The sequence below is a fragment of the Sphaeramia orbicularis genome, chromosome 1 (assembly GCF_902148855.1).
Source record: "Sphaeramia orbicularis chromosome 1, fSphaOr1.1, whole genome shotgun sequence".
In the NCBI taxonomy this organism is placed as follows: Eukaryota; Metazoa; Chordata; class Actinopteri; order Kurtiformes; family Apogonidae; genus Sphaeramia; species Sphaeramia orbicularis.
This window is the reverse complement of record NC_043957.1, coordinates 34,202,764-34,228,918: the sequence shown is the minus strand read 5'-3', so window position 1 is coordinate 34,228,918 and position 26,155 is coordinate 34,202,764. Positions and strand designations below refer to the sequence as shown.

The 26,155-nt window shown below is 36.5% G+C and overlaps 1 protein-coding gene across 1 annotated transcript in view; it reads right to left on the bottom strand.

The window, feature by feature from the left end:
- tusc3 (tumor suppressor candidate 3) overlaps positions 1–26,155 on the bottom strand; it is a 102,492-nt gene that overhangs the window by 54,600 nt on the left and 21,737 nt on the right. The window contains exons 2-4 of the mRNA XM_030146460.1: positions 15,450–15,619; positions 3,947–4,064; positions 2,779–2,919 (exon numbers count right to left, since the gene is read on the bottom strand). Coding sequence (XP_030002320.1) covers positions 2,779–2,919; positions 3,947–4,064; positions 15,450–15,619 — 429 coding nt within the window. The remainder of the gene's footprint in view (positions 1–2,778; positions 2,920–3,946; positions 4,065–15,449; positions 15,620–26,155) is intronic.

The following is a 26,155-nucleotide window of genomic DNA, read 5'->3' as shown; positions in this document are numbered from 1 at the left end:
ACAAACAGCATCCCACATACTAAGGGTTTTTCGGCTGGCTGCATGCATCCGGGCCACTGACCTCCTTTACTATGATTCTTAACACACAAAAGATAAAAATGAAACAATCTCCTAGTGTTTGTAGAGGTAAGAAAACATGAAAAAAATGAACCACAAGGAGTACGATGGTAGACAAAAATAAAGATCGCAAAAGAAAAAGAAAATTTCAACATCCTAAGGTTTTCGTTCAAGATGATTGCTAATTTGTTATGTATTTGGTTTGAAATCAAGTGGTCTTTTCTTAGGAGTTTTGGTGTCACAACTGCTTTCAAATATGAACGCTCGCACACAACTTGTCAGTACTTAAATCTGTGGACACAAAAGAGGCGGAGAGATTTTATGCCCACAAAAAACACGACTAAATCTGCCCTTACCAAATTCTAGCTTTGCCTGAACATCTGACCCTGACCGGTTAGGAAATCCAACTCCCATAACCATCTGCTTTGACTTAACTGGGTTATCACTCAGTCTGTAAATAGACAGTGACTGCCAAAAATATACAGGCTTGGCATTTACCAATCTTGTCAGCGAGTCCATCACTATGCCTAATGCAGAGCCGCACAGTTCCTCTAGTCAGACTGTGATTTTTGTGGGTAATATTGACATTTGAGTCCATTTATTTGGTTATGTAGAAAAATGCACTGTTTACTGATCACTTTGAGCTTGTTTTGTATATTTTTACCACTAATGCCAATAATCTTAAATTACACAAAAACTTTCAAGACTATATAATATATTTTTTTAAACTAGCAAATTAATGTTTGCAATTTTTTTCTCTGCTCAGTGTGTGTACGGCTCTCACTGTCACAAAAAGAACACAGAGAAACGGCTTAAATCCATAAAAAACTCAACAGAACAAGGAAAAGAAAGCTTACAGTCCAAAGGAACCCTAATTACTGGTCAAAAACCAGTATAACAAATTGACTTTATAGCCAGGATTTTTGGTAACACAAAAAACAATGTTAGCACATTAATAAATGTAGCATTGAACTGTTTTTCTTGTTGGCCTTTCCAACACACACACAGGAGTCATGCCTATATTTGCAAAAAATCAGTGGTGTGCTACCTTTGAAAGCAGAAAAACTGTAATATTATCAAAATTTAAAAAAAAAAAAAATCCCCACTTGTAATGTACCTCTTAAAACAACTCTGTAGTATTTTATTAAAGTCATACACGGTCCAGGTCAATAAATGAAATTGTGTTGGCGTTACTTGACTATGTGCAGGCATGCTTTGTACTGTGGATGTATGTAGTCCTTAAAAATGTATCACTGTGGCATATTTTATAATAAGAGATGCACAGGTAATGTGTTCCCAAAGTCAGAACAAGGTCCGTGGGGTTACCAGCACAGATTGTGTGACTACAAAAGGTGTCGACTGCTTCTGCTCATTGCCATTACATACAAGTATTTAAAAAAAAAAAAAAAAATTAAATAAATATATATAGGAAAGTAATAAATTCATTCAGCATAGCTGAAGGTCTGCTCCGCTGTGACGTCTGTACGACAAACAAGATGTAAAAGAAATGTATAGTGCAGTCACAACCCAAGGCTCTGTGGCAGAGCACTAATCCTGCCTGTATGTGTTTGATAGGATACATTTATTATATAATGAATAACAATATTTTGCATCACAAGCAGTTTGTTCTTAAATTATTGTATCAACAAAAACAAACATCTTGCAGATATTTTTTTAAATATTTTATCAGGAAAGCAGCTCAACATTTTATTTATTATGTTATTACTTTTTTGTTTCACAGAGAAAAATACATTAATATTAAAGTATATAGGCTGTAATGACCTCTAATAATGCTAATTAATTTACAGTGTCAAATTTATATCTAAAGTCACTGAGGAATGAAAAATCAGAACAAACTAATGGATGATCATTTTGTAAAACAATTCTGAAGATCAATACCTCTGATCAGTCATTTCTTGCACTGACCTCTTTTGCCATCGCACCAACTGATTTTTCTTTTTTCATAGTATTATACATTGTCTGTTACTTTTCTCCCTTCTCCCCTCTGTTCTCAATTCATGTTGTAAAGTCACATTGAAGTGCCTGAAAGCTGGCACTTAGTGTAAGTGCTCCTTTTTCCTTTTAACTGAGAGGCAGCTTTTTGAATTCAAATCCATCAAGAGGATGTCGGAGGATGCGCTGAACACCTGTGCTGGTACTCAGCTGACAGACTGTTCAGGGAACAAGAAATTGTAGTCCACCGGTCAGAGGCTTGATCTTCTCGGTGATGAAGAACTTCGGTGCCTTCAATCAAGGCCATCACCTATGTACACGTGTAGCGACGTTAAAAAAAAAGGTCTAAGTTTTTTGACAGAATACAGATGCTTCTATATTTAAGCAATCTGGTGTGGTTGAAGATGAAAACTCAAGTGTATCTGAAACTCACTGTGTTACAGGGAAATATTAATGTAAACATAAAATCAGCGAAAGCCAGAACTTGCTGTAATTCACTGCGATGTGATTTCCCCATTGGTCTGCCTGATGATGCCAAATGAGAGTCAACAAAACCGCCTGCAGCTGCTGTCAATCAAGAACGTTTTTCTACATTTTCTCTAAAGAAATATATGTCCATACCCTTGACAGAGCAATGTACAAGGATGTGTCGCTTCCTTTGATTCATCTGACTGAGGTTTCTTTAAGGATAAAGCAGTAGATTGTGATTTGTCTATATGTACTCAATAGTGAGGTTGTATGAACATGAGCACATGTGTATGCAAGTACCTGTACATCTGTGCGGTCTGCAATCCACTTAGCCAGCTGCTCTGAAGCAAAGCCAATCCTCTGCAGGTCAAATGTATCGGCCCGCTTTGGCTTTCCTTTAGCCGGGAAATGCATGAAGGTTGGAGCACTGTTCATGTTTAACTAGAGAGAAAGACAGACGTCCATCATAAAAAAAACAGCAGTGTTTCTTATTTATTACGTACACATTTTCATTATTTTTAGAAGTGTGTGTATTTACTGGATATCAAAGCTAATGGGTAGCATAAAACTGATACTCTCTCGCACTCCAACACACAAACCAAGAGCTAAATAAAGAGAACTTTTAAAACCGGAATTTCAAATGAGGTTGATTATCCCATTTTGCTAAATCTGCACTCATCTTTCATCCCCCCCCGTCTTCCCCCTCCACAATTCACACCTATTTAACTCCAAATCCCAGGACTCCCTGTAATTATCCATAACAATAAGTCATCTGGGTTACTCTCTCTCTATTTTTCCCCTGAGACAAATAGAGTAGGAAATGAAATAAGAGAAAATCCAAAAAGCTAAATAGATGAGAAGGGAGATACACAGAGAAAAAAAATATACATTAAATAAAGATTACGCAACATGTGTTTGTATAAATAGCATTGACTACATATGCACAATTTCATAAAACAAAACAAAGAAGGAAATTATCGACTGAACTACGTGCCTTTGGACTACCTTCAGTATCCTGTTTTTTTCTGGTAATGAACAGAACTGACGATAAAGTTGCTAAAAAAGGAAACAAGTAAACAATAATTACCCCCAAATCATTTTTATTCATGCTGTACCTGCACCGACGTAACTGGAAAAGGATCTAAGCAACTGTGCACGGGTCGCTCATGATAAAAACTACTCTTCCTTCTAGTCAAAAATGCCTGAACCTGAAATGTCTACCATTGCATCATAAATAGTAACTGAACAGTGATTTCCCTTTAATGAACAAAACTCCACAGCTATTTCGTAATACTTGTATCATTTCTCTCTGCAAGGAAAGGAAGGAACAACAAGACTCATTATGATGATGTCAATTTATTTTACGACAAAAGAATCTGCTATTGTACCGTGGGTTACAAACTTGCAGAAGCTTTTGAAGGCTGGCTGATTACATTTGGGACTGACGGCAGAGTGAATAACTACTTACCTGCTGGAAAACATCAGCTCCTTCATCGTAGTCCACTACTGTGAAGAAGAGCTTGTTGGAAAAGGCAGATGAGTAGCGCCATGAGTTTGCAAGCACCTGGTACTCCTCATTCGCCTGCCTAAAAGATAGCAATGAGACAGAGGGTGAACAAAATTACACCTCCGAAATACTTTGTTTGAAGCAAAAATACAGAACACGTATACATATTCCTCTAACTTTCTTTTACAATATGCTACCGACATCCTGAAAACACCTGTAAAGGAAGGAAAGAATCATTTCATTCAATCATCCATTCATTCATTATCTGAATCACTTAACCTTCAGAGGGTCATGGTAATCATTTCAATGTAACACAAAATAATGGATTAGCTGATAGCAGTGGCTTCACTCATATGAAACCAGGGTATGATCAGAAAATAGCAAAGGGAAGACACAATTCATAATCCCTGCTTCATAATCGGAACTTTCAGTGAATTTTAGGAGTAGAGAAATAATACTTGTACTGTTGGAACTTCTTAGTGCTAGCTTTATGACAAATGCTTGTCATATGCAGAGGAGAAGGCCCCCCTGTATCTGGAACTCTCTCCCTGACCACCTCAGAGCTCCATAGTCACTGGACTCCTTCAAAAAGGGGCTGAAAACATTCCTGTTTAGACAGGCTTTTTATGGCCCACCATGATGCTTTATTTTATTACTATATTTTTTTCTTATTATATTATTTTATTTATACATGCAGTTTATTATTATTATTATTATTATTATTATTATTATTATTATTATTATTATTATTATTATATTGTATCTGACTGTTGTTTTTTTTCCCGATATTTGCCAGTTTAAGTGCTTGTCGGTTTGGTTTTATTGAGATTTTAGCAGAAGTTCTGTAGGTAAGTATTTGGACATGTTGAATTCAGTTTCTTTTCTAATAGGGGTCTGGGCTACAAAACAATAATGACAAATGTTATAATATAGTTTTATATTGCGATAAATATCATTGCATTGCATTGGTTAGTTTTGTTTAAATTATTATCTTTGCTTCCAAAATGCCTCAGAGGTGGTTTTTACTTTTTATTTTATTTCTTTTTATCAATGATTCATTGTAATAATCAATTAATCAATGACATCGTAAATGTTCTACCTCTAAATTTCTAAAATGTTTTTCATGTTCTGACTGTAAATGGGTGCTTCTAAGAAACTGGGTTCATTTTGGTACCTGGCAGCTTTTTAGACCCAATAATAAAAGGTCAATGTAGACGTATTTTCCCCCAGGATGTATCGAATGATGACCTCAGATAAATGCAATAAAAATTATACTCTTGCTCGGAGCCATCCCAAAATTAGTAAATTTTTAATAAAACACTGGGGCCAAAAATAGGACCAAAATTGGGACAGGAAAAGCTACCTAGGTGTCAGTGCATTTGATTTGGAAAACATGGCTTGAAATGGTCTTATATAATGCAATAAATAAAGACACTGTGTTAAATGTGTCGGTCCTAGTGGTTTTTCTAATCCAGACATGTGGGTTTTTCATGAATCTCAGTCTCATTCCAAGTTTTGTGTGTAACCCATCGTGTCCACTTGTGATACCTGCAGAACCTACCCAGTTAAACACGTATAAATTGCAAATGATTTTGCGACAGCGGTCATTTTTTGTGAAACACTCTGCCTTGCATAATTAGTGCATAAAATGTACTTGTGAGAGAATACAGAGATATTAAAAAAAAATTTCGTGTCCTTTTCACTGTGTTACATACAGATTTTTATATTAAATATAATATAAAAATGCTGTTATCTGAAAAATACTTTCTCTTTTATCTCAGTACATATTTATTTTTAAAATAGACCCAAAGTTCTTCCAAACTTTTTTCATAACATTAGTCTACATCTGGTTTGAATTTTTAGCACCTCTGTCCTGTTTTTAGGGACTAGTTTCATAGAAGCACCCAAATAAAAATTTTCTACCACAGCTATCCATCTACTTTCTTCGCATTTCACTTAGGAAGAAAAATCTACCATTAAACTTGAAGGAAAAATTTATGTTTATTAAGTGTATGAACAAAAATATTGGGACACATCACAGCTACAGCTTGTAAAATAGCATGCTCATGCTAATTTGAGATACAAACATCAATATTTCCAATATGGTCCTATAGCAAGACAGGAACACCCCCTCAGAACCCAGACACAGGAAGAGAAAAAAAAAAAAAAAAAAAAAAAGAGTCTAGGCTGCAAGAGACAAGAGGGTTGACAGACAGACGTGGATACACTGGGGGGAGGCTAAAGCGCTGTTGATTGCCTTTGCTTTCATTGTATTAAGTTCCGTTGATTTTACTGTTATTTGCTTAATTTTTTCAACCTTCATATTTTCTAGTTTATTTTATTGAGTGAGGGAAGAGTAATTCATTTGCATAATATTTATTTTGTTTGAGTATTTGTACACTGCTCCTAGTTAAACCCAAGTTCTGTAAGAATTGCAAGTTTTATTTGATTATATTTATGCAGTTTTTATTATTTATACTTACTTCAGAATTTTTAGACTCTTTCCCCCAAATCTAGGTGGCACAGTTGGATCTCAAATAACCCACATTATGACCTTTATGAAATATATGACCTGTGAACCTGTGAAAACACTATGTTCCTGTTCAAATTACCTCTCATTTTTTCAATGGTACTTCTCTTCACATTACACCTAATGTGTATCATTTTAACCTGCCATGGTCAAATTGGCCTATCACCTTGTCCTCCTACATAATAAGATAAAACAGCCTTTCTTTTCTATCATATTTTTCTCTTCCCCTTCTCTAACTTCACATCTCTTTCTTTCTGTTAAACCTGACTTTGACATTGTGCCTCATGTCATCTTCCTCTTGTACTGGCTTTAATTAGTGGGAAATCATCTGTCAGGACGTGTTATGTGCTATGGTGTTGCATTGTTATCACCGAAGCCAATGCATGTGGGCTCTCTTTGAAGTGTACCCCATTTGAAAAAGTCAGCAGAGATGAAGTTGAAACTCAGGCCAGCAGACTAGAGGGGATTACAGCGGTGCTCATCTCTGAACACCACTTTGCTGGAGTTGTCGAGATGTCACTGATATTGCTTTAATTTTACTCACAGTATTGGTGTTCGTTATCTCTTCATTCTTTATTTAGCCTCTTTATAACTCATGAGGATATCTCAGAGTTTGTTTACACGAATAAAACAAGGTAAATTATTAAGAAGATTGGCTGTTAAATATATTTTCTGCAGGTCAGTGAAGAAATTTCATTCATAGTTTATATTGTACTCGAGTGTGATTAACAATTTCTTTCACAGCAGAGCAACAAATCCTGTTTATAAAAATAAACACATTTGAGCTGAGCAGACTCTAAAAGAATATAAAACAGGACATGATACATATATTTTTTTTCTGTATTGATTTGATGATGTGATGTGAGACAGAAGACAGAAATATATCTTTCTGTTTTTCTATTTAATTGCAGCAAAACAAACTAGACACATAAAATATGTGATAGTGATAATAATAATAATAATAATAATAATAATAATAATAGTAATTATTATTATTATTATTATTATTATTACTTGATCCTTAATTTGTTTAATTCAGTACTATATTTACTATTGCACTCATATATTAATTCTACATTAACAATGTGTTATCCTCAGAATACTGTGAGCAGATGTGTTTCTTGATTGTGTGACGGCAAGCTTATTAGCGTATAATTGGGATTTTAATGTTTTCTTAAATGTATGTGTATGAGTGTGCATTTAGACATCACACATAATTTGCTACTGCACCTATATGATGGTCATAAAACCAAGAAAAACAACTGGTACGTCTTATGTGGTATTTACTTTCCAACTGAACAAATACAGTGCATATATCAGATTGTGCATAGAATGCTTCTCTGCTGACTGATGAAACTGTCATTTCCATATTCATATTTCAGTTATAAATGTTCTCTACAAGCTGCAAAAGCAGAACGTGCACATCTCGCATCATTAGCAAAAACTGCATTTATTCTTTTTTGGAAAAATGATTGCATATCTCCTACCTAAAATCTAAAATAAATCTAAATTTCAAATTACAAGGTCAAATACGATGTGCAATCCATTATAATAAAAAAGCTACACATAAATAATACTTGACAGATAAACCGGAGACGAAAAATTCAAATAAGTAAAAACTGAAATAACCACAAGGGTAATGAAATGAGGGTCATTTCCACATGCTTATTTTGCAGAGTATGTTTTTTTCTTCTCATGAATAAAAAGCAATAACACTGCCAAGAAAGTGACAACTCAGTCAGACTCAGTCAAACTTCAGCCGTTACCTAGGTTTCTGCCCGTAAAGTAACCTAGGTTTGTCCTCCTTAGCAGTAACTAAGCAACAATTCTGACTAAACTGGAATTTGCAAAATGTAACCTAGCAATCACAGTAAAAACACATATCTGTACTACATTTATCTCCCAATAAAGGCTAGGCAGCTTGGCTTGGGTTGTAAATGCAACATCTATGAACTGCCGTGCATTACTGCTTTCTGACATTTTTTTCAGCCTTGTGATTTTTTATTGGAAATTACAGCGCATTGACAAAAAACAGGACCAAGGGTCGTGTAGTCCAACGGCATGTTTAAAGACATTAATTGACATTTGTTTGAATATTTCTCAATTCTTTGAACAAATTTGGTAGACCTTGCCCCAACGAACCTCTGCTATGAATTTCAATGGATTCTGGCTGACAGTTTCGGAAAAGAAATTTCTAAAAATCTAGACATAGATGACCTTGGGTTTGACCTTTCAAGGCACTAAATGAAAGCCCATATGTGACTTCCAGTCTATTGCCAATAGGAATTATATCAATATCTTCAGCTGGTTTCAAGTTATAGCACTTCGAAATATGTCCCATTATAAACCAATGGGGATTTTAAAAATGTCCAAAATTCATAAACATTTTTAAAAAATCTATATTTTCTAATTCTTTGAACAACCTTGGTAGTCCTTACCCCAAAGATGTTTCACAACAAATATCAAGTCATTTGATTGACTGTTTCAGATAAGATTATTGAAAAATTGTTTACAGATGGACGGACGGCGAATGGACAACTGATACCAATAGTCCATCGGACATTTGGGCCATTGAACTAAAGAGTACAATGAAATATTGACTGAATTAAGTATAAATGACATCACATTTAAATATACTTGTCTTCACCACATTACTAGAAGTGGCTAAAGCCAAATTAGAATTACAAAGTAGATATACAACTCGGATTTAAGAGTTTTAAGAGTGATGAGGGAGTGAGGACCCTGGTGATTAGCCATCTTTTTCAAAATCTGATGGTCTTTTTAAAGCTGACTCTCAGATCACCATCGAACATTCATCTCTTCCTCTTTCTTCCTAGTGATGTGATGGTTTTGCTAATGTGAATGAAAGAACATTTTGGCAAGAAAAGGAATGACTAAAATCAGAGCAAGGACCAAAATAACACAATACAAAATATGGAATAATGGATGGATGAAAGCAGGTTGACATCAACCATTACATCTTGCAGTAAAAGAGACATAAGTACTGATTGTTTTTACCTTTTTTATGTTTATCTGCAAGAAAAAAATCATGAGAAAAAAAGGAGAAAGAAACAGAGTGAGAGAGCAAGCGAGAGAGGATGCTGAGGGGTGCTGACAGGAGTGATGAATACGTTATCTAATCAAGTGACTGATGAAGTAGAAGAATGGCTGATTAGAATAACATGCCAGGTCAGGATGGAGAAGGTCAGTGTTGATTACATGATCTACTGTAGCTGGACTTTAAGGTACTGGGATATGGATCACATGTTATTATTCTACACAGACAAAATGTGCTCCTCATGTTTACCATCTACCATCAAGCAATCAAGAATTTTTCAACAAAAACAGTGGAGATGGAAAGATGGAAGAACATACACAGTAAAAAAAAAAAATGCAATGTCAATATCTCAGTCAAACTATTTTGACCTAGATAGAGTATTTATAGGTCTATGGAGAGTACACCAGCTCTAACAGCAGATTAAAAGTCAGTGTAAAGTTCTGCACAGATGCAGTGTAAAATTCAACTCTACAGAGTGATGATTAGTGCCAGTCTGCCACATTGCATTGTGGGTACTGGACATTTTGCTCATTGTGTTCTATTTTATGAGCAGGGGTTCAAGGGGAGTTTTGCGTTAATGCTTATTTGGTTAATATGTGTGTTTTACAACGTTTATTGGCTTTTTTTATGTTTATTCTTTTTATTAATGTGACACCATTAGTCAAACCTGTAGACACCGTGCTAACAATTTATGGACCATTTTGTACTACCTTCTCAAGGTGGACTTATAAGAACAGAGTGTCCGTGGACTGTTCCTAAGTTTGTGTAGCCAGGTGAGTGATCTTGTCCATGATTTTCCACGAATGCAGTACGAAACCCCCTTTTGGACGGTACACTAATGAATGCTGTATGAACATACGAACAATGTACAACGTCCGTGGATCAGGAGGCCTTTCCAGAGCCCACATGTTCCTGTGGTGGCCACGAGTAGACCACAAGAACACATTACATTGTTAATAGTGGTCCCTTATGGCATTCATACTAACGAATGTACAGACACAGATTCACACGGTGTTCTAAAAGTGGACATACAGTGTTTCTATAGGTGGTAGTGCATAATTTGTGCAGCATTCGTGGCGTTCTTTGAGGGGGTCGAATACAAATTTTCAAGACGGAGTAAATGACTGGACTCAATTGCACAGTGCAGAAGAGAATAAAGTGTTTGATTAGAAGAAAAATAAACTTGAAACAACACCAAATCTGAAGAGATAATGCCCAGTCCACAGGGACAAGGATCAGGCTGATGGATGTGCGTGTTGGATAGTTAGTATTTGTAACATTCACTTCCCTCTATTATTCTTGTGTATCTTTGTTTTATTCTTTTGCCTTCTGCTTCAAATGTCTTCATCTGATGTCTTATTATGACTCCTAATTTCTAACAGTATGGGTCAGTGTTCCGGTGTAGTATGGAATATGGACCCCCTGGAATATGGACCCGGGGGTCCAGATTCCGCAGCGGAATATGGACCCCCCCTATGGAAAATGGACCCCCCTCCAAATTTAGGGAATGAATTTTTTTTTTTTTAAGTTTTGAATTATAAACACATAAAATAGAAACAAAACAACATTTTGCAAACAAAATTTCTTTATTGTGTTCTGTTATTGTGTGATCTGTCTGAGGGAAGAGAGAGTACAAGAACATGTATCAAACGACCGTCGCCGCCACAGTGACGTCACAATGGGAGGCCAGGCTGTACGGGGAGGTACGCTCATGCTGCAAGGCTTCACTACAGGGCCCAGCTTTTTTTTTTTTGTTTGTGGTGGTGGTGGGGCACCCCCCACCCCCACCTCTGATAATTTTCTTAGAAATAAGCATTTAGGCCCCTAATATGTAGAAATTATTAAATGCAGTACTGTATGAAATAATGGTTATTTTTAACTGTACTGGTCATGTGAGAAACAAAATCTTACACAGGGAAGGGGTAAAAGATAGCTTATTGTCAAACTCGTTGTTTCCATGGTTTTTTCCCCGAGCTTTAGCTACGGAAAAACCCTGGAAACAACTCGTTTGACAATAAGCTTATCTTTCACCCCTTCCCTATGTAAGATTTTATTAATATAACAAATAAATATAAAATATAAAATATAACACACTGAATGACAGACCCATTTATATGAACGCAGATGTCAGCAACATGGCCCAGCCTGGAGAGTATGCCACAGAAGTAGAAATACTTGCCGTGGCCAGCTTACTCGCCACACCCATCTGGACCTACTCACCATTTGGGGAGGAACACAAGTGGCAGTGCTATGCGCCACTTTCTGGCCTTCCTTCACCTTGTGAGGCTTCACCAAAAGCCATGTTTGTGAAGAACATGTTTGAACATTTTGAGCCTGTCATAACAGTGTAATTTGCCATTCAGTGTGATATCTGTGATATTGTTACATTTTTAACTTTGTATAATACTTGTTATATACCTCAATAAATATGTTTTTTTTTAAATGTTGTTTTTTTTCCATTATATGTATATATATATATATATATATATATATATATATATATATATATATATATATATATGTATATATATATATATATATATTCCAAAAATAATAAAAAGAATGAACCATTCCCCAAATTTGGAGGGGGGTCCATTTTCCATAGGGGGGGTCCATATTCCGCTGCGGAATCTGGACCCCCGGGTCCATATTCTATGGGGGTCCATTTACAATCTCACACCGGCATATTGCAAAATTGTGTGATTTCAGCACCACGGACAGCGCATGATCCCAAACACATCAAACGCACGTCATTCTAAAACACTTAATTAAAAATACTGTAGTTTAATGCCTGAAAAGAGCATCTAAAAAAGTAGCCCTTGCACTCCTTGTTCCATGCAGCCTCAGTAAAGCTCCATGGGCATTGGAGAAAAACAGTTAAGTAACGTAGCACTCGACATGAGGCCCATGATGACCTGTAAACTCAAACTTGATTCGTATGAAATAGACCGTTTAATATTTGTCCTCCAGTAGCAGCGAACTACATTAACTAATTCAAAGTATGAGCTGCTTTCAGTTATGGAAGGTCATAGAGCTGTAATGCAGAGCTGTCCGTGGTGCTGAAATACTTTCTGTGTGCTGTTTGGTTGGGTTCGTTTGTTACCTCCTTTAAGGAACGGCGGAGGTTATGTTTTCATCGGGGTTTGTTTGTCTGTTTGTTTGTCTGTTTGTTTGTCTGTTAGCAAGATAAGTCAAAAAGTCATGGACGGATTTTGATGAAATTTTCAGTAAATGTTGATACTGGCACTTCCTATAGCCTTTAAGAAGTGTCTGGATTCTGGATGACGGTATTTTGGACCATTCCTCCTTACAAAACATTTCCAGTTCAGTTAGGTTCGTACATTGCTGAACGATGCACAGTGATACAATCTGCAGTAAGATGATGTTTTAGGTCTTTGGAGGTGGTCTGTGGGTTGTCTTTGACCTTTCTCATCATCCTTCGCTTTTGCCTCTCCAATATTTTCCTTGGGCTGCCACCTCTGGCCTTAACAAGAACTGTGCCTGTGGTCTTCCATTTCCTTAACATGTTCCTCACAGTGGAAACTGACTGCTGAAATCTCTGAGATAACTTTTTGTAGCCTTCCCCTAAACTATAATGTTGAACAATCTTTGCTCTCAGGTCATTTGAGAGTTGTTTAGATGTTCCCATGTTGCCAGTCTTCAGAGGAGAGTCAAAGAGAAGAACAACTTGCATTTGGCTACCTTAAATACCTTTGCTTATGATTGGATGCACCCGTCTATGAAGTTCAAGGCCTAACAAGCTCACCAATGCAATTTTGTGTTCCATTTAATCAGGGCTAAGTAATTACAGGAATTCAAATCAACAAAATAACAAGGGTGCCCAAATTTTTGCAAAGCCTATTTTTCATGTCTGATTAAATTTCATGCAACTTAATACTGCTACACTAAAAATCTTTGTCTGAACAATACCCCAGTACTCAGCTTTTATCAGAGGATGAATGGCATGCCACTGTGATCATTTTCCGTGAAAACAGAGTAAATTAATATGCAGCCTCAGAGGAATGCCTTAACTTCTTTATACCACTGTATATAGAGGCAACTGATATGCTGACATCAACACACATATAGACATGATGACATCAGCTGGATCGATGCCAAAATAAGCTACAATGCATGCGAGGAGTGGGGTTTGTTGTGTCTGACACTACTTGTTAAAATAGGAATTCATCTTTATATGAAGCTGGAGTCTAAAAGTCTACTTGTCTAGTTTAGTGTAACCTCGTAGTTTCACATAGTCCTGTTTAAAACATTATGCAGGCCTGTTGTGTTTAAAAAAAAAAAAAAAAAAAATCACATTTAAAGTTCACTTTTGTGATACAAGTTGCTAAACTTCTGAAAAATGCACTCAATGCATTAAATACTAGAAGTATGCAAGTAGGTCTAGTTGGCCTTGTTCTGTGGAATTTATTCATTCCCCTTTAGTGGTACAGCTAGCTAAAGTCTCTTCGATCCAAATGTCAACGTGACCCACTGGTTCTTGTTACATAATGTATGTTTCTTGTGTTTCCTTAGGTGTGCAAGACAGCGAATCTGGTAAGAGTGTACGTGAAATATCAAATAAGCTCTGGTACATCTGTCCTTGAGAGTATGTCTTTGTGAACACATAAACTGTATGTGCAACTGCAACAATTTTCATTTGTAATTAATTACAGGGTATCTGCAGGTTTGAAGAAGCCAAATGTATGATTTTGTAAGACATTTTTCAAGGCATCTTTGGTCAAATTTGAGGCCTTACATTCAAAAATAACAGGCCTCAGTTATTGCCTATTAGTCTTCATCAAGTTACAATCCAGCTTAAGTTACATTTACATTTTCTCCATGTTCAAGTGACTCATACCTGAACTCCTACACCAGTGGTTCCCAACATTTTTTGGCTTGTGACCCCATTTTAATATCACAAATTTTCTGGCGACCCCAGACATTCAAAACAGAGACTTTCTTTTTTTTTGCTAAAATTAATTTGCTTTGGATCATGTAATGGTTTGCTATACTATGTTGCAAATAAACATGAATTTTCAACAACATTTAGTCTATATAATGTATATTATTATGGACGGAGGCAGAAAAGCCAGGTGTAGATTACTGCACAAAGTGAAAATTTTATTTTCCTTGGTCAGGATATGTACAGACAGTCCAGCTTGGATTTAAAAGGCTGACAATTAATACTGAACAAACAATAACTCAAATTTTGAATTATGAAAGAGCTGCAGCATCTGAAACTGACCACAATGAACATTTGAAAGACAAACAGTACCACAGTGCTTCAGTTTCAGCTTCACAGTTTATCATGTCTTTTATGAATTGTGGTAGTCTCTCTCAACTCACTATATATGTCTTATTAGTAAGTTGGGGTTTTTTTTTGTATCAATTACTAGAAATTTCAGTCAACCCCATTTGAATTCCAGGTGACGCCACGTGGGGTCCCGACTCCAAGGTTGAAAAACACTGCACTACACCCATATATATTTTGTTATGCTAAAATGCTAAACCCCGATCACAAATTTGATGAATTTTTTACAAAGATCTCTAAACCACATATAGAATTGTCCAGATATTATTTATTCTATCTGTGAAACTTTTAAGAAATTGTAACACTTTTTAAAGATCTGCGGACACCCTGTAATTAACAACTACTGTAGTTCGATAATGAAGTATGGATGTCAACAATTTCTTAAGAACAAAGTCCAAACTCTCAGATTCAGCCTCTTCAAGCTGAATATTCTCTAGTTTCTTTCCTGTTGACAGTAAACTGAATATCTTCAGGCTGGGTATCAAAAAAAGACATTAGAGGGTATCATCTTGGACTTACTAATCGACAATAAAAATGCCTGTTAGGCGCAGTTGTGTGTAGGTACCTGCAGACAGAACACTGCCTTTGAGGTTGTAGTGCAGTGAACATGACGATGACAGAGTAGTTCCTGGGTGGGGCCTTGACAAAGCGACGGAACTTGTCCCCGTTCATCCGCACAACCGAACGGCGGGAGGACCACTCCATCATCTGGTCAACCTTTTCTGACAGCAGGTTCTGAAGACACAGACAAACAGAAAGGCAAAGTGGAGAACGTATCCTGTTAGAATTTTCCACAGTGCTGAGGACAGAAAAGGAAAAAAAAAAAAACAGACGTTTCTCGTGTCAACTGCACAAAAAAATGAAAAAGAAAAAGTATTTATAGCTAGCAAACTGCACATTTTTATGGCACAATAGAGGGTGAGGATTAGGGTACATTCTTTTGAAACAGCTCATAGACACACTGTAGGAACATTAACCAGCTTCCAAAGACTTTTCTTGCCTCGTGTTCCCACAGAAAATACAACACAGCTGACAGTTATGGTGTACGTGTGTCCTACTGATGTATTTAACAATCATCCACTACATGTGCATTATTGTAAATTTCGAAAAACACAAAAACTTTTATTCCCCATGAGTCACAAGAAGGCCACTTAAAATCCTTTGCTGGATAATATGGAACATGACAGGCCAGAGTATGAAAACCATAGCTTGTCTAGTGTTCCCTGGTTTGACAGCTTTACTTGACAGCCCTTTAAATACAAACCAACACAGGTGGTATGTGCACAGCATGGGGTCACTTATGTTTTTGTCCCATTCTGTTGTGTGCCTCTGCTACGATACTCTGCCGCAGGTAAAACGCACCATCTATGAATAAGGACCTCATACAACTAATACTTCCAAGAACTGAAAAGACCTCTCTTAAAGTAACAGTAAACAGTTACCAAAGACAGAATGGATTAGTCAGTTCTAAACATGAAATAATTACCGTAAATTCCGGACTATAGACCGCACCTGAATATAAGCCGCAGACCCTAATTTTAGAGAGAAAATCAATTTTGTACACGTATAAGCCGCGCCGGTTTATAAGCTGCGGGTGTCCACCAGTGGCGATTTCTCATAGACTGCAAGAGAAGCCCGGCTTCCCCTATCATTACGAAAATTAAATGGTTAAATATGTTCGGTTGTGTTGACATTTCATTGACTACACATGTTAAAACACATTCATCTCACAGACGAGTTCGTTCAGAACCAGCTTTATCACAAATCATCAGACTCGATGTTGTTCACTTCTCATACATTCCCGTTGCGCTGTTTCCTCATACGATCTATGGTCAATGCATTTCCCCGTGGAAGCCTGGCTTCTATGGGAGTCTATGGGACCGAGTGGAACCTTTTCTTTTCATTGCGTCAAAACTGGACGGTAATTGGATAAAGGTTTTCTTTGAGTTCAAAGGAAATTATTCCCTGTATGTAAATGGGTATGATATGTGTGAGCTTGCTGTCATATCTATAGGTTGATTCGTTGTTAATATGATGATTAAAAAACAAAAGACAAAAAACAAGGCAATAAAAGGATAGTAATAAAAGCACATTTTCTCTTTCTTTTTTTTTTTTTTGTCGGTTGACTTACTGGGGCTTCCTTTGGATTCGTGCTGATACGGGATTGACTTGCTTTTGCGCCGGCTGTGGATTCACGGACTTAAAATGACTTGAAAGACACTTCAAAGTGAACAAATTTTTGTTTTTTGTTGGAGTAGGACTTTTAATTTATTTTTGAAATATAAAGATTAAAAACAAGTAATTACGTCTGTTGTAATATCATTTTCATTTAACATTACGCACGATGTGTGCATTAATTCTGAGATGCTTTAAATTTATGATGGTCTCTGGAGAGCTTTATTGGGTGTTTTCATTCAGAGTTTTGTTTTGCATATTTGTGAAACAATATTAACATTTGAAGGTTTACTATTTTTCCTTAAAAGTTCTCCTTTTGTGTGTGTTAATATTAACTTTATAAACGTTAAGTTGTTAATGTTATCCATTCCTGCATGCCTGGTAACAATAGACAGATTCTTCCCTAGGGTGTGGCAGGCAATAAGGTAAAATCGTCGTATAAGCTGCGTCGGAGTATAAGCTGCAGTGTTTAAAGCGTGGGAAAAAAGTAGCAGCTTATAGTCCGGAATTTACAGTAACTGAAACTTCATTCTTATTGTAAAAAAAAAAGTATGTTATAACCCAGGATGTGCATGTACCAGGGTATACTGGGGTATAATAAAACTATGAGACAAATAACAAGCCAGTCCTTGCCCCATATACCTGCAATACAGGAATGTACCTAAAATTCGATGTCAGTCTGATTATTACACAACCAGGGCAACATTTACCAAATATACTGGTTGTTTTGTAAGTGCAAGGCTAGTACAGGGATATTAATGTTGAATATGAGTTATTGAATCTACATTTCAATAGCTTTGACTCCTAACCTGTGCTGACTAAAAGGATGCAAACAATGAATGTGAAGTACAACAAACCTCACCATTATTTACAGAAGAAGAGTCTTGACTCAGCAGTCGACAGCAGATATGTGTGTATGTGCAAAGACCAGCCACAGTTCTTGGCTGTTTGTGTGTGAAATTGTGACAGTTTGAGTTTGATGTTTTAATTTATTTATTTTATATTATTTTATTATATTGATTTTTCAGGGGTGCCAGCCAGGTCTCTCTCCTGACATATAAGATGTTCGGTTAGTCAGTGTAAGTCAGTCTTTAGCTTGAGTCTCAAACTACACAAAGGATGTGAGTTTTAATTAAACTCACACCCCACACATTAAATGACAAAGAAAAGAACACACATTCAAACCATGTAAAATTCAAAATCATGTATTAAACAATGATTATAAAAAAAATTCACACAAATTCAAACCCACAGTTGAAAACCCAACCCACAGAAAACCCAAAGTCCAAACTCAACAAAATCCACCAACCAAGCAAAAATTCGAACTTAAATCTTCCACAATTTAAACAGTCTTTTGAAAGAAGAAAGTAACAAAAAAAACAGTTCAGTCCATTTAAACAAAAAATTCCATTCCGGGTTTTCAGTTTATCAAAAAGGGAAAAAAAAAAAATTCATTCAGTTCATTTCAGTTCGTTTGAAAAAAAAACAAGCGCACAGTTCAGTTCAAGGCCTTTTTTAAAAAAAACGAGAAAGCAGAAAAAAAACTTACTCACAACACTCCAATGGTCGCAGTCAGTCAGTCCGTCAGTCAGTCCAGTCCAGTCAGTTTGTAATCCATTCCGGGTTATTGCTGCTGGTTTGCTGGTATGTGAGGGAGACTGTCTTGCTGCAGTGAGATGGATGGATGTGATGCACCAGAGGGAGAAAACGGACGGAGATGAACAAAGTTGTAAACGGGATTAACTGCCGTACTTTTTTGTCTCTACTAACGAGCTGTTGCTCTGACGCTTCCGTGTCATGCCGACTCGAACGCACCGCCGCACTCGCCGAATGCGGATATGGGGGGGGTATTTAAAAACTGCCGCCAACTTCGGGCGAATCAGGTGTCGATGCTGTGGTGACAATTTCCGGCGGGGATCTGGATGCCAACATGCATGTTACAGGGTGTGTGTGTGTGTTTGGGGCAACTTCCAGGTTGTCACAAAATGCAGGACTGTTTTTTAATAAACCCAGTTTAGCTTCGTTGAATGGTAAGGAGTCAGGGACAGAACAACACACAGCGTACACTTGGGCATGTGCCTTTGTGAGCTTTCTGAACCTGGAATGCTTTTAAATGTGTAATGTATTGTCAAGACTGGCTCGTAGACCCGTGACAAAACAAACAAACACAGGAGGAGTCCAGCAAACAAGCAGAACTTATCAATTAAATGGTGCACGAATCAAGACAATCAAGAAATAATAATAAAGTAAATCCTATATGTAGTCAGCATTATCAGTAGTGTAGTGTGTGCATGGATGAGTGAAAGTGAAAGCATGCGTAACTAAATAAAAGGCGAACAAACAAAAGAAAAGTTGATGCTAATGCAGTGAGGCTGTGAGAGAGAGAGAGAGAGAGGCTTCTCCTGCTGCTGGGCTTTAAACCCTGGGCCACACCAACAGCCAGACAGCAGGGGAAAAACCAAACCATTTTACTGGTTGCCTGTGAAGAAGAGGAAAAAAACCAAGAGAGCAGACAGGATGGAAAAAAGAAGGAAACTCTACACCGGCTGCGTCAAAGTATGTAAACACTGTATGATGTGTTAATGATAGAGTGAGGTGAGCATCTGTGTGCATGTTCATGGACAATCTGGAGCTAAAAAAAAATAAATAAATGATGAAATATTAAGGGTTGTAATTCATCAGTTGATACAGGAACATTTACAAAAAGCTTTTAACCCATAAAAATCCAGCCTAAGCATACTCCACTAGCTTTAATACAACCTCTCACTTATTACTGTGGTGGAATGGATTTGCAAATGGATAAAAAGGAACCAGTAGAAAACAAACCACTATCGTTGAGTTCTCTGTTGGGGGTTTATGTCTGTCTTGTATGTCTGTTTGATCTTAACTGTACGAATATATGCAAGAGTGAAGCATAGAAAGTGAAAATAAAATGTGAATCCGTTCAATGACAAAATGCAACATAAAACATTAACATGGGTTCAATGCTGAGTTTGCTCTATTCTGATTGGACAAGAAACATGTTTTATTAATAAATCTGTAATTTAAATGTAAAGTCAACAGAGAGAGTGGAGTGTTGCTAGTATACTGCAGACTTTTCAACCAGCATATACAGTACTGATCAAGTGTAGCAACTTGCTGCAGAATTCATCATGTTTGTAGCTTTCAGATACCAGAAAAAAAGGGATCTAAGGCAATCATGAATAGCATTCAAGAGGAGTCATGTTTTGCATGCAACATATAGAATCCTCTGATTCTGTCGTCCATTGACACTTGTTTTAAGAGGCAATGACTGCTTGTGGCAGTATCCTTCAGTGCTACAGTCCAGTTATGCTGCTATTATCTCCCTATCCCTCTTCCCAGCAGTTTGCTAGTATTGGATGATGTAGACAGTAGCTAAATTATTTAGCACTGCGCCTCAGTCCTACTGCTAATCGGGCACAAAATCTCTCCGTTTCAAACACACACACACATCAGGCCATTGGCTTGACTGCAGACGCAGAGTAAAGCTGGACTAAATCTCTTCAGTAAACTGCCTAAAGACAACACCAACAAAGTCAAGCAGATAAAAAAAGTGGGAAAAAAAGGGGGTAACATAAAGAAAATGTTTGGAAGTGTAAGCCAGATATTAGTGTATTTATATGTTTCTCCTGTATTTCTTGTTCACTTGAGAAAGCGGAGGTAAATTATATTTAATTTGTAACATTATTTACTGAGATACCCTTCACACACAAGAATACAACATCCGCACATGAGCAGGCATTTCCACCAATGATATACTTTTGACTTTTTGTCTTTAATTTATCCACTAAGTTGTTTCCTGTGTGCATTCATCTGAACAAGAGGAGCTGTCAGTCCTGGATGCCAATCATACAGGCAGTAATGACGCACTTGCCTTCTGTAATATATAAATACACATAGTACTGAAAAGACAACACAGACACATAAGTACAGGTATCACTTGGGAAGAAAGAGTGAAAAAATCCCATTAATGAATATATTTTATGATTATTACTATTACTACTACTACTACTACTACTACTACTAATAATAATAATAATAAGGGAATGTGATTTCTTTTTTTACTAAATAGTGCTTTAAACTTCCATTGTTCTTCTTGTGAATATCAAAGATGCATCTTTTTCGTTATGATCCCCAGTCCACTGATAAGGTTTAAATTAAGCAAATGAAAATTAAGCAAAAGAAACTGTATCAACTCCTGGAAAATACATCTTTAGTATTTCGCTTCAAAGGGAGTGACTGCCGAGTTGGGGAGTTTTAGGCAGAAATGTGACTGGAATGAATGGAGCAAGTGTTGGGTGTGTATTATCAGTAAACCGCATCATCAAAACACTAAAGCGTAAAAAATCTGTTAAAATAAATAAATAAAATCCTACAATTCCACCTTATAAAACAAAAGTAGTTAGAAATAAAACACATTTATGCAATGGTTAAAACTTTCACACCAAATTGCATTGATTCTTCAGCCAGGTTTAAAGATGACCACTGTTTGGGAATTTTATTATTATTATTATTATTTTTCTTTACTAAGATAAAATGATGTCCATATGAAATAAAGCACAGAATTGGCTTAACTGACACCCCCCCCCCACACACACACACACACACACAAACATGCACGAAACAAGCACTCCGACAACCTCGGAGCATTAAAAGCATTTATTTTCTACCTCACTGCACTCAGAGGGCACGAAAATGAATCATATCTAGAATGTGTGTGTTTGTAAGTGAATGAGTAAGATGAACCAATGGACTGCAAATATCTTACTTAATCCATCTGATTTTCTGTCACTCATGAACTTCTGAATGTCATAACCTCCCTGCCGCTCTCTCAAAGGTCATGTATGCAGTAGACTACCGGTGAATCTGGCTACATTCGTTCGCTAAGTCTTTCCTCTGATTTTATATTAGTAGCAGTCATGGCTCAGGAGGGAGAGTGGGTCGTCCATTAACCAAAGGGTTGGTGGTTCGAATCCCGCTCTGTCAGTCCATTGTGTCCTTGGGCAAGTCATTTCACCCACCCTTCCTCCACTGGTGTATGAATGTTTGGTGGAGGTCGGAGGGGCCATTTGGTGCGAACTTTCTCACTATCTCCATTTATATTCTTAATTTTTAGCTCTTCGTTCTCAGTTTTTTCCCCCCTTTATCGTTGTAGCAATTTCCTGCTCTTTCCTCTCAAAATCATTTTTTGCGAGCTGAGAATAGAATATCAAGGTTTCATAAAAGGTCTGATAGATAACATGACAAAGAATGTTCTGACTAGCAGAACATGTACCAAGAACAATTAGAAAGATTTAGCAGCAAAAAGAGAAATAACATTCAGAAGGGGATTTAGTAAAAATACGTACTGTATGTCAGACAGATCAGAGTCAGAAGAGCAAATAACCGAGGGTGAAAATATGAGACACAAAGATAGGGCTGGGCGATAAAACAATAATGATATATATTGCATAATAACTTTTCCATCGTGAACAGGGGTGAATCGTATTGCACTGTATCGGCGGGGGGCTTCACTATATTGTTAATGTATCATATCGCTGGCAGCGTATCAACATGCGAATCGAACTCAGTGATGGGGATTCACATCCTTAATGAAAAGAAAGGACTGCTCAAATTGCGAACAGTTGAGCCTCTAAGTCACAGGTGTCAAACATGCGGCCCGGGGGCCAAATCCGGCCCGCCAAAGGGTCCAGTCTGGCCCCTGGGATGAATTTGTGAAATGCAAAAAATTACACTGACGATATGAATCATTTAATTTCAAGTGGGTCGGATCAGTAAAATACTATCATAATAACCCATAAATACTCACAACTCCAAATTTTTCTCTTTGTAAATGTAAAAATTTTCATGTCATTTTGCTGTATTTACACTAAAACAAACTAACATTTCACAAAAACACGAATAACCTCAACAAATATAAATATTATGAAATGTCTGAAGTGTAATTTTACCTATATTCTGCCTGTTATTAAATGTTTTGTGTGTTTGTAGATCCACTGTGATCTGTACATTATAATTTACATGTTTAAATGATAAACTGAGGCATAATATTCTTAACCCTTTCATGTATGAATTATGAGAACCTTAGTCAAGATTTTTTTCTTGAGTGTTTTTATTTCTCCTAAGGCATACAAAAAACCAATGTGATCGAGTTTTTTTTTTTATCTATAGAGTTACAAAAATATCATATATATATATGATATCATATCATATCATATATAATTTTTGAAGTAAAGAAACGTGTTTAAAACCCAATAGCAGAAAATGATATGAAAACAATGAAATAAAAACATTTTTAATGCTGCTAATCTGATGTCTTCTCACATTTTAACATATTCTAATGCTAGTAATTACTCACTTCATGGAGATAATATGCAAAAAAAAAACTATTTGTCTATCAAATAACAATTGATTTACACTAAAACATGTCACTGTAGATCAGGTTTATCAAGAACAGCAAAATTACAGTCATGGTATGAATGTCAGGGTATGAGATGGAGCGTAAGTGTCCATTGTGTTGGCTGATATGCAAGTAAAACAACAAAACCCATTAATATACAAGAGAATAGCTGTAGAATAACTGTTCACTGTAGTGACTTATACATGAAAGGGTTAAAATTGCACTTAGTTTTCTTAAGAAATTTCAGTTTGTTCATGTTATTCACATTGTTTTAAAGGATAGTTGGTAGATGTAAACATTTTCATCACATAATTTTACTTTTTTGCACCAAAACATAGAAGAAAGTTTGGAGTTGACATTATTTATATATTATTATGTTATTATTTTACTGGTTCAGCCCACTGCAGATCAAATTTGGCTTAATGTGGCCCCTGAACTAAAATGAGTTTGACACCCCTGCTCTACGTCATTCAAAAGAAAATGGACTTTGAGGTCTTTGTTCTTGCAACAAACTTTTATTAGTATATCTCACACCGCAGACCTTGTTTGAAGTGAGGCTGAGCGATTTTATCGATACTGCTATATATATCGAAATTTTGTTTCACCAGAAAGTATTGATTTTTCAGCCGCGAGTAGCGATACATTAAGCCCCTTTCAAATTCCCCGTGTTCTGTCTGGCACTCTGCTCGCCGCCCATTTCCCCCATTCGCTTTGCAGGAAGAACGATTAGGTCAGCCAGCCACTAGATACTGTCTTTACACAGATGCCGACGTCTTTCTCTTCCTGTTTACGCAGTCAGAGTTAAGAGATTTAGGAGAATGGCGGCGAATATAAATCCAGCACCTTCATACATAAAGGCAGGTGTGTGGGAGCACTTCAGGTTTAAAAAGAAGGAAAGTGAGATGCGCATGTCGGCTCCCAGTCTTCGTCTGTTATTACAAACCGTCCTTCCTTTTCCCATTTTTACCTCCACCAAGGAGGTTAGGTTTTTGCTGGTGTTGGTTTGTCTGTCTGTCCGTCCGTCCGTCCGTCCATCCGTCTGTCCGTGTGCAAGATAACTCAAAAAGTTATGGACGGATTTGGATGAAAATTTCAGGAAATGTTGATACTGGCACAAGGAACAAATGATTAAATGTTGGTGGTGATCGGGGTGGTCTGTGCTCTCCGAGTGCTTTTCTAGTTCTTTAATGTATTTGGTGGAATGATTATTAAGATTTGAAATATTCTTATAAAGCTGTGATATAATCCCTCTTGGGAGTTCTGATTTGTATACGTTTATAATAAGTTTAATAAGGGGATTATAGATACTGCACTTTTCAAAGGCTTGGAAGCCACAGTTTGCAATGTTTCAGTAAATCAAAAAATTTTCTAATCAGATCTTTGATTCATTTTGTCCAGCATTTGCAAGCTGTAGACTCTCTGTCCAGTCAGAGCCATATATTGTGTAACTGATCGATGCTTTCAGGTCAATTAACTCAGTCTAAGTCAATGTCACTAAAATTACTCTGTCCCTTTAAAATCTTCCAGAAAATTATGTAAGTGTATTGAATCGTACTGAAGCACATTGAATCATATCGTTGGCTGAATATCGTGATATATATCGAACCGTGAGCTGAATATCGTGATATATCGAATCGTGAGCTGAATATTGGGTCATTCCACCTCAATTCAGCGGGTTTAGAAAAAAATTCCTGCTCGACCATCTTGGATTTGCTTCAAATTTTTACCATGTGAAGTTCAACCATGAAAACTAGCCCAGCCAAAATTTCAGACCGATATATCAAATGTATCTAAAGAAAAAAATTCATGAACAGGGTACCCCTCTTGCCGTTTTTGGTGCATTTCACGATCGTCTTAAAACGCAGCAAAGTTTAAAGTGCAATATCTCAGTAAGTTTTCTAGCTAATTGCATGAAATTTTCAGCAAAGAATGACTACCACATATAGATTGCATATGTATATTATCAATAACATTGTCTTTATTGGGACTGTGGTATGACCTTGTGAAATCTGGAAAATAAACTTGAAACTTTTACGAACCCCTATATTTATTGACCAATTAAACACAAACCAAATATGATATATTGCAAATAATTACACATCCTTTTACATAAGTATATAGAGTAATCAGATCAGCATTTATTAATGGGTATGATCCTTTTTTGTTGTTGTTTTTGTCATAATAAAATCGCAAAATAACATTTTTCATTCATTTTCACTTTCAAATACCACAGGTATGACAAGGAGTACCAACCAAAAGAACTTATTTTCTGAAAGACCATCACATATACTTACAAAATGTAAAATTTCATGATGGTTCTAGGACTCCAACCTACAAAAAATATGTTTGAATAACCCAGCTATATCGCTCACGATTCTTATCATCTGATCATGAAATTCAAGATGCTTGAATTATTTGACTGTGCAGAGTATAGTGATTTATTTACTAAACACCAAATGTAATAGAACAATCTGTTTGTAACATATTTCCAACAGTGAACATGACAATAGTTATAATATATATATATATGTATATATTTATATACACCAAAAACGGCAAGAGGGGTACCCTGTTCATGATTTTTTTTCTTCAAATGTATTTGATATATCAATCTGAAATTTTGGCTGAGGTGTTTTTTAGTGTTGAACTTTATATGGTAAAAATTTCAAGCAAAT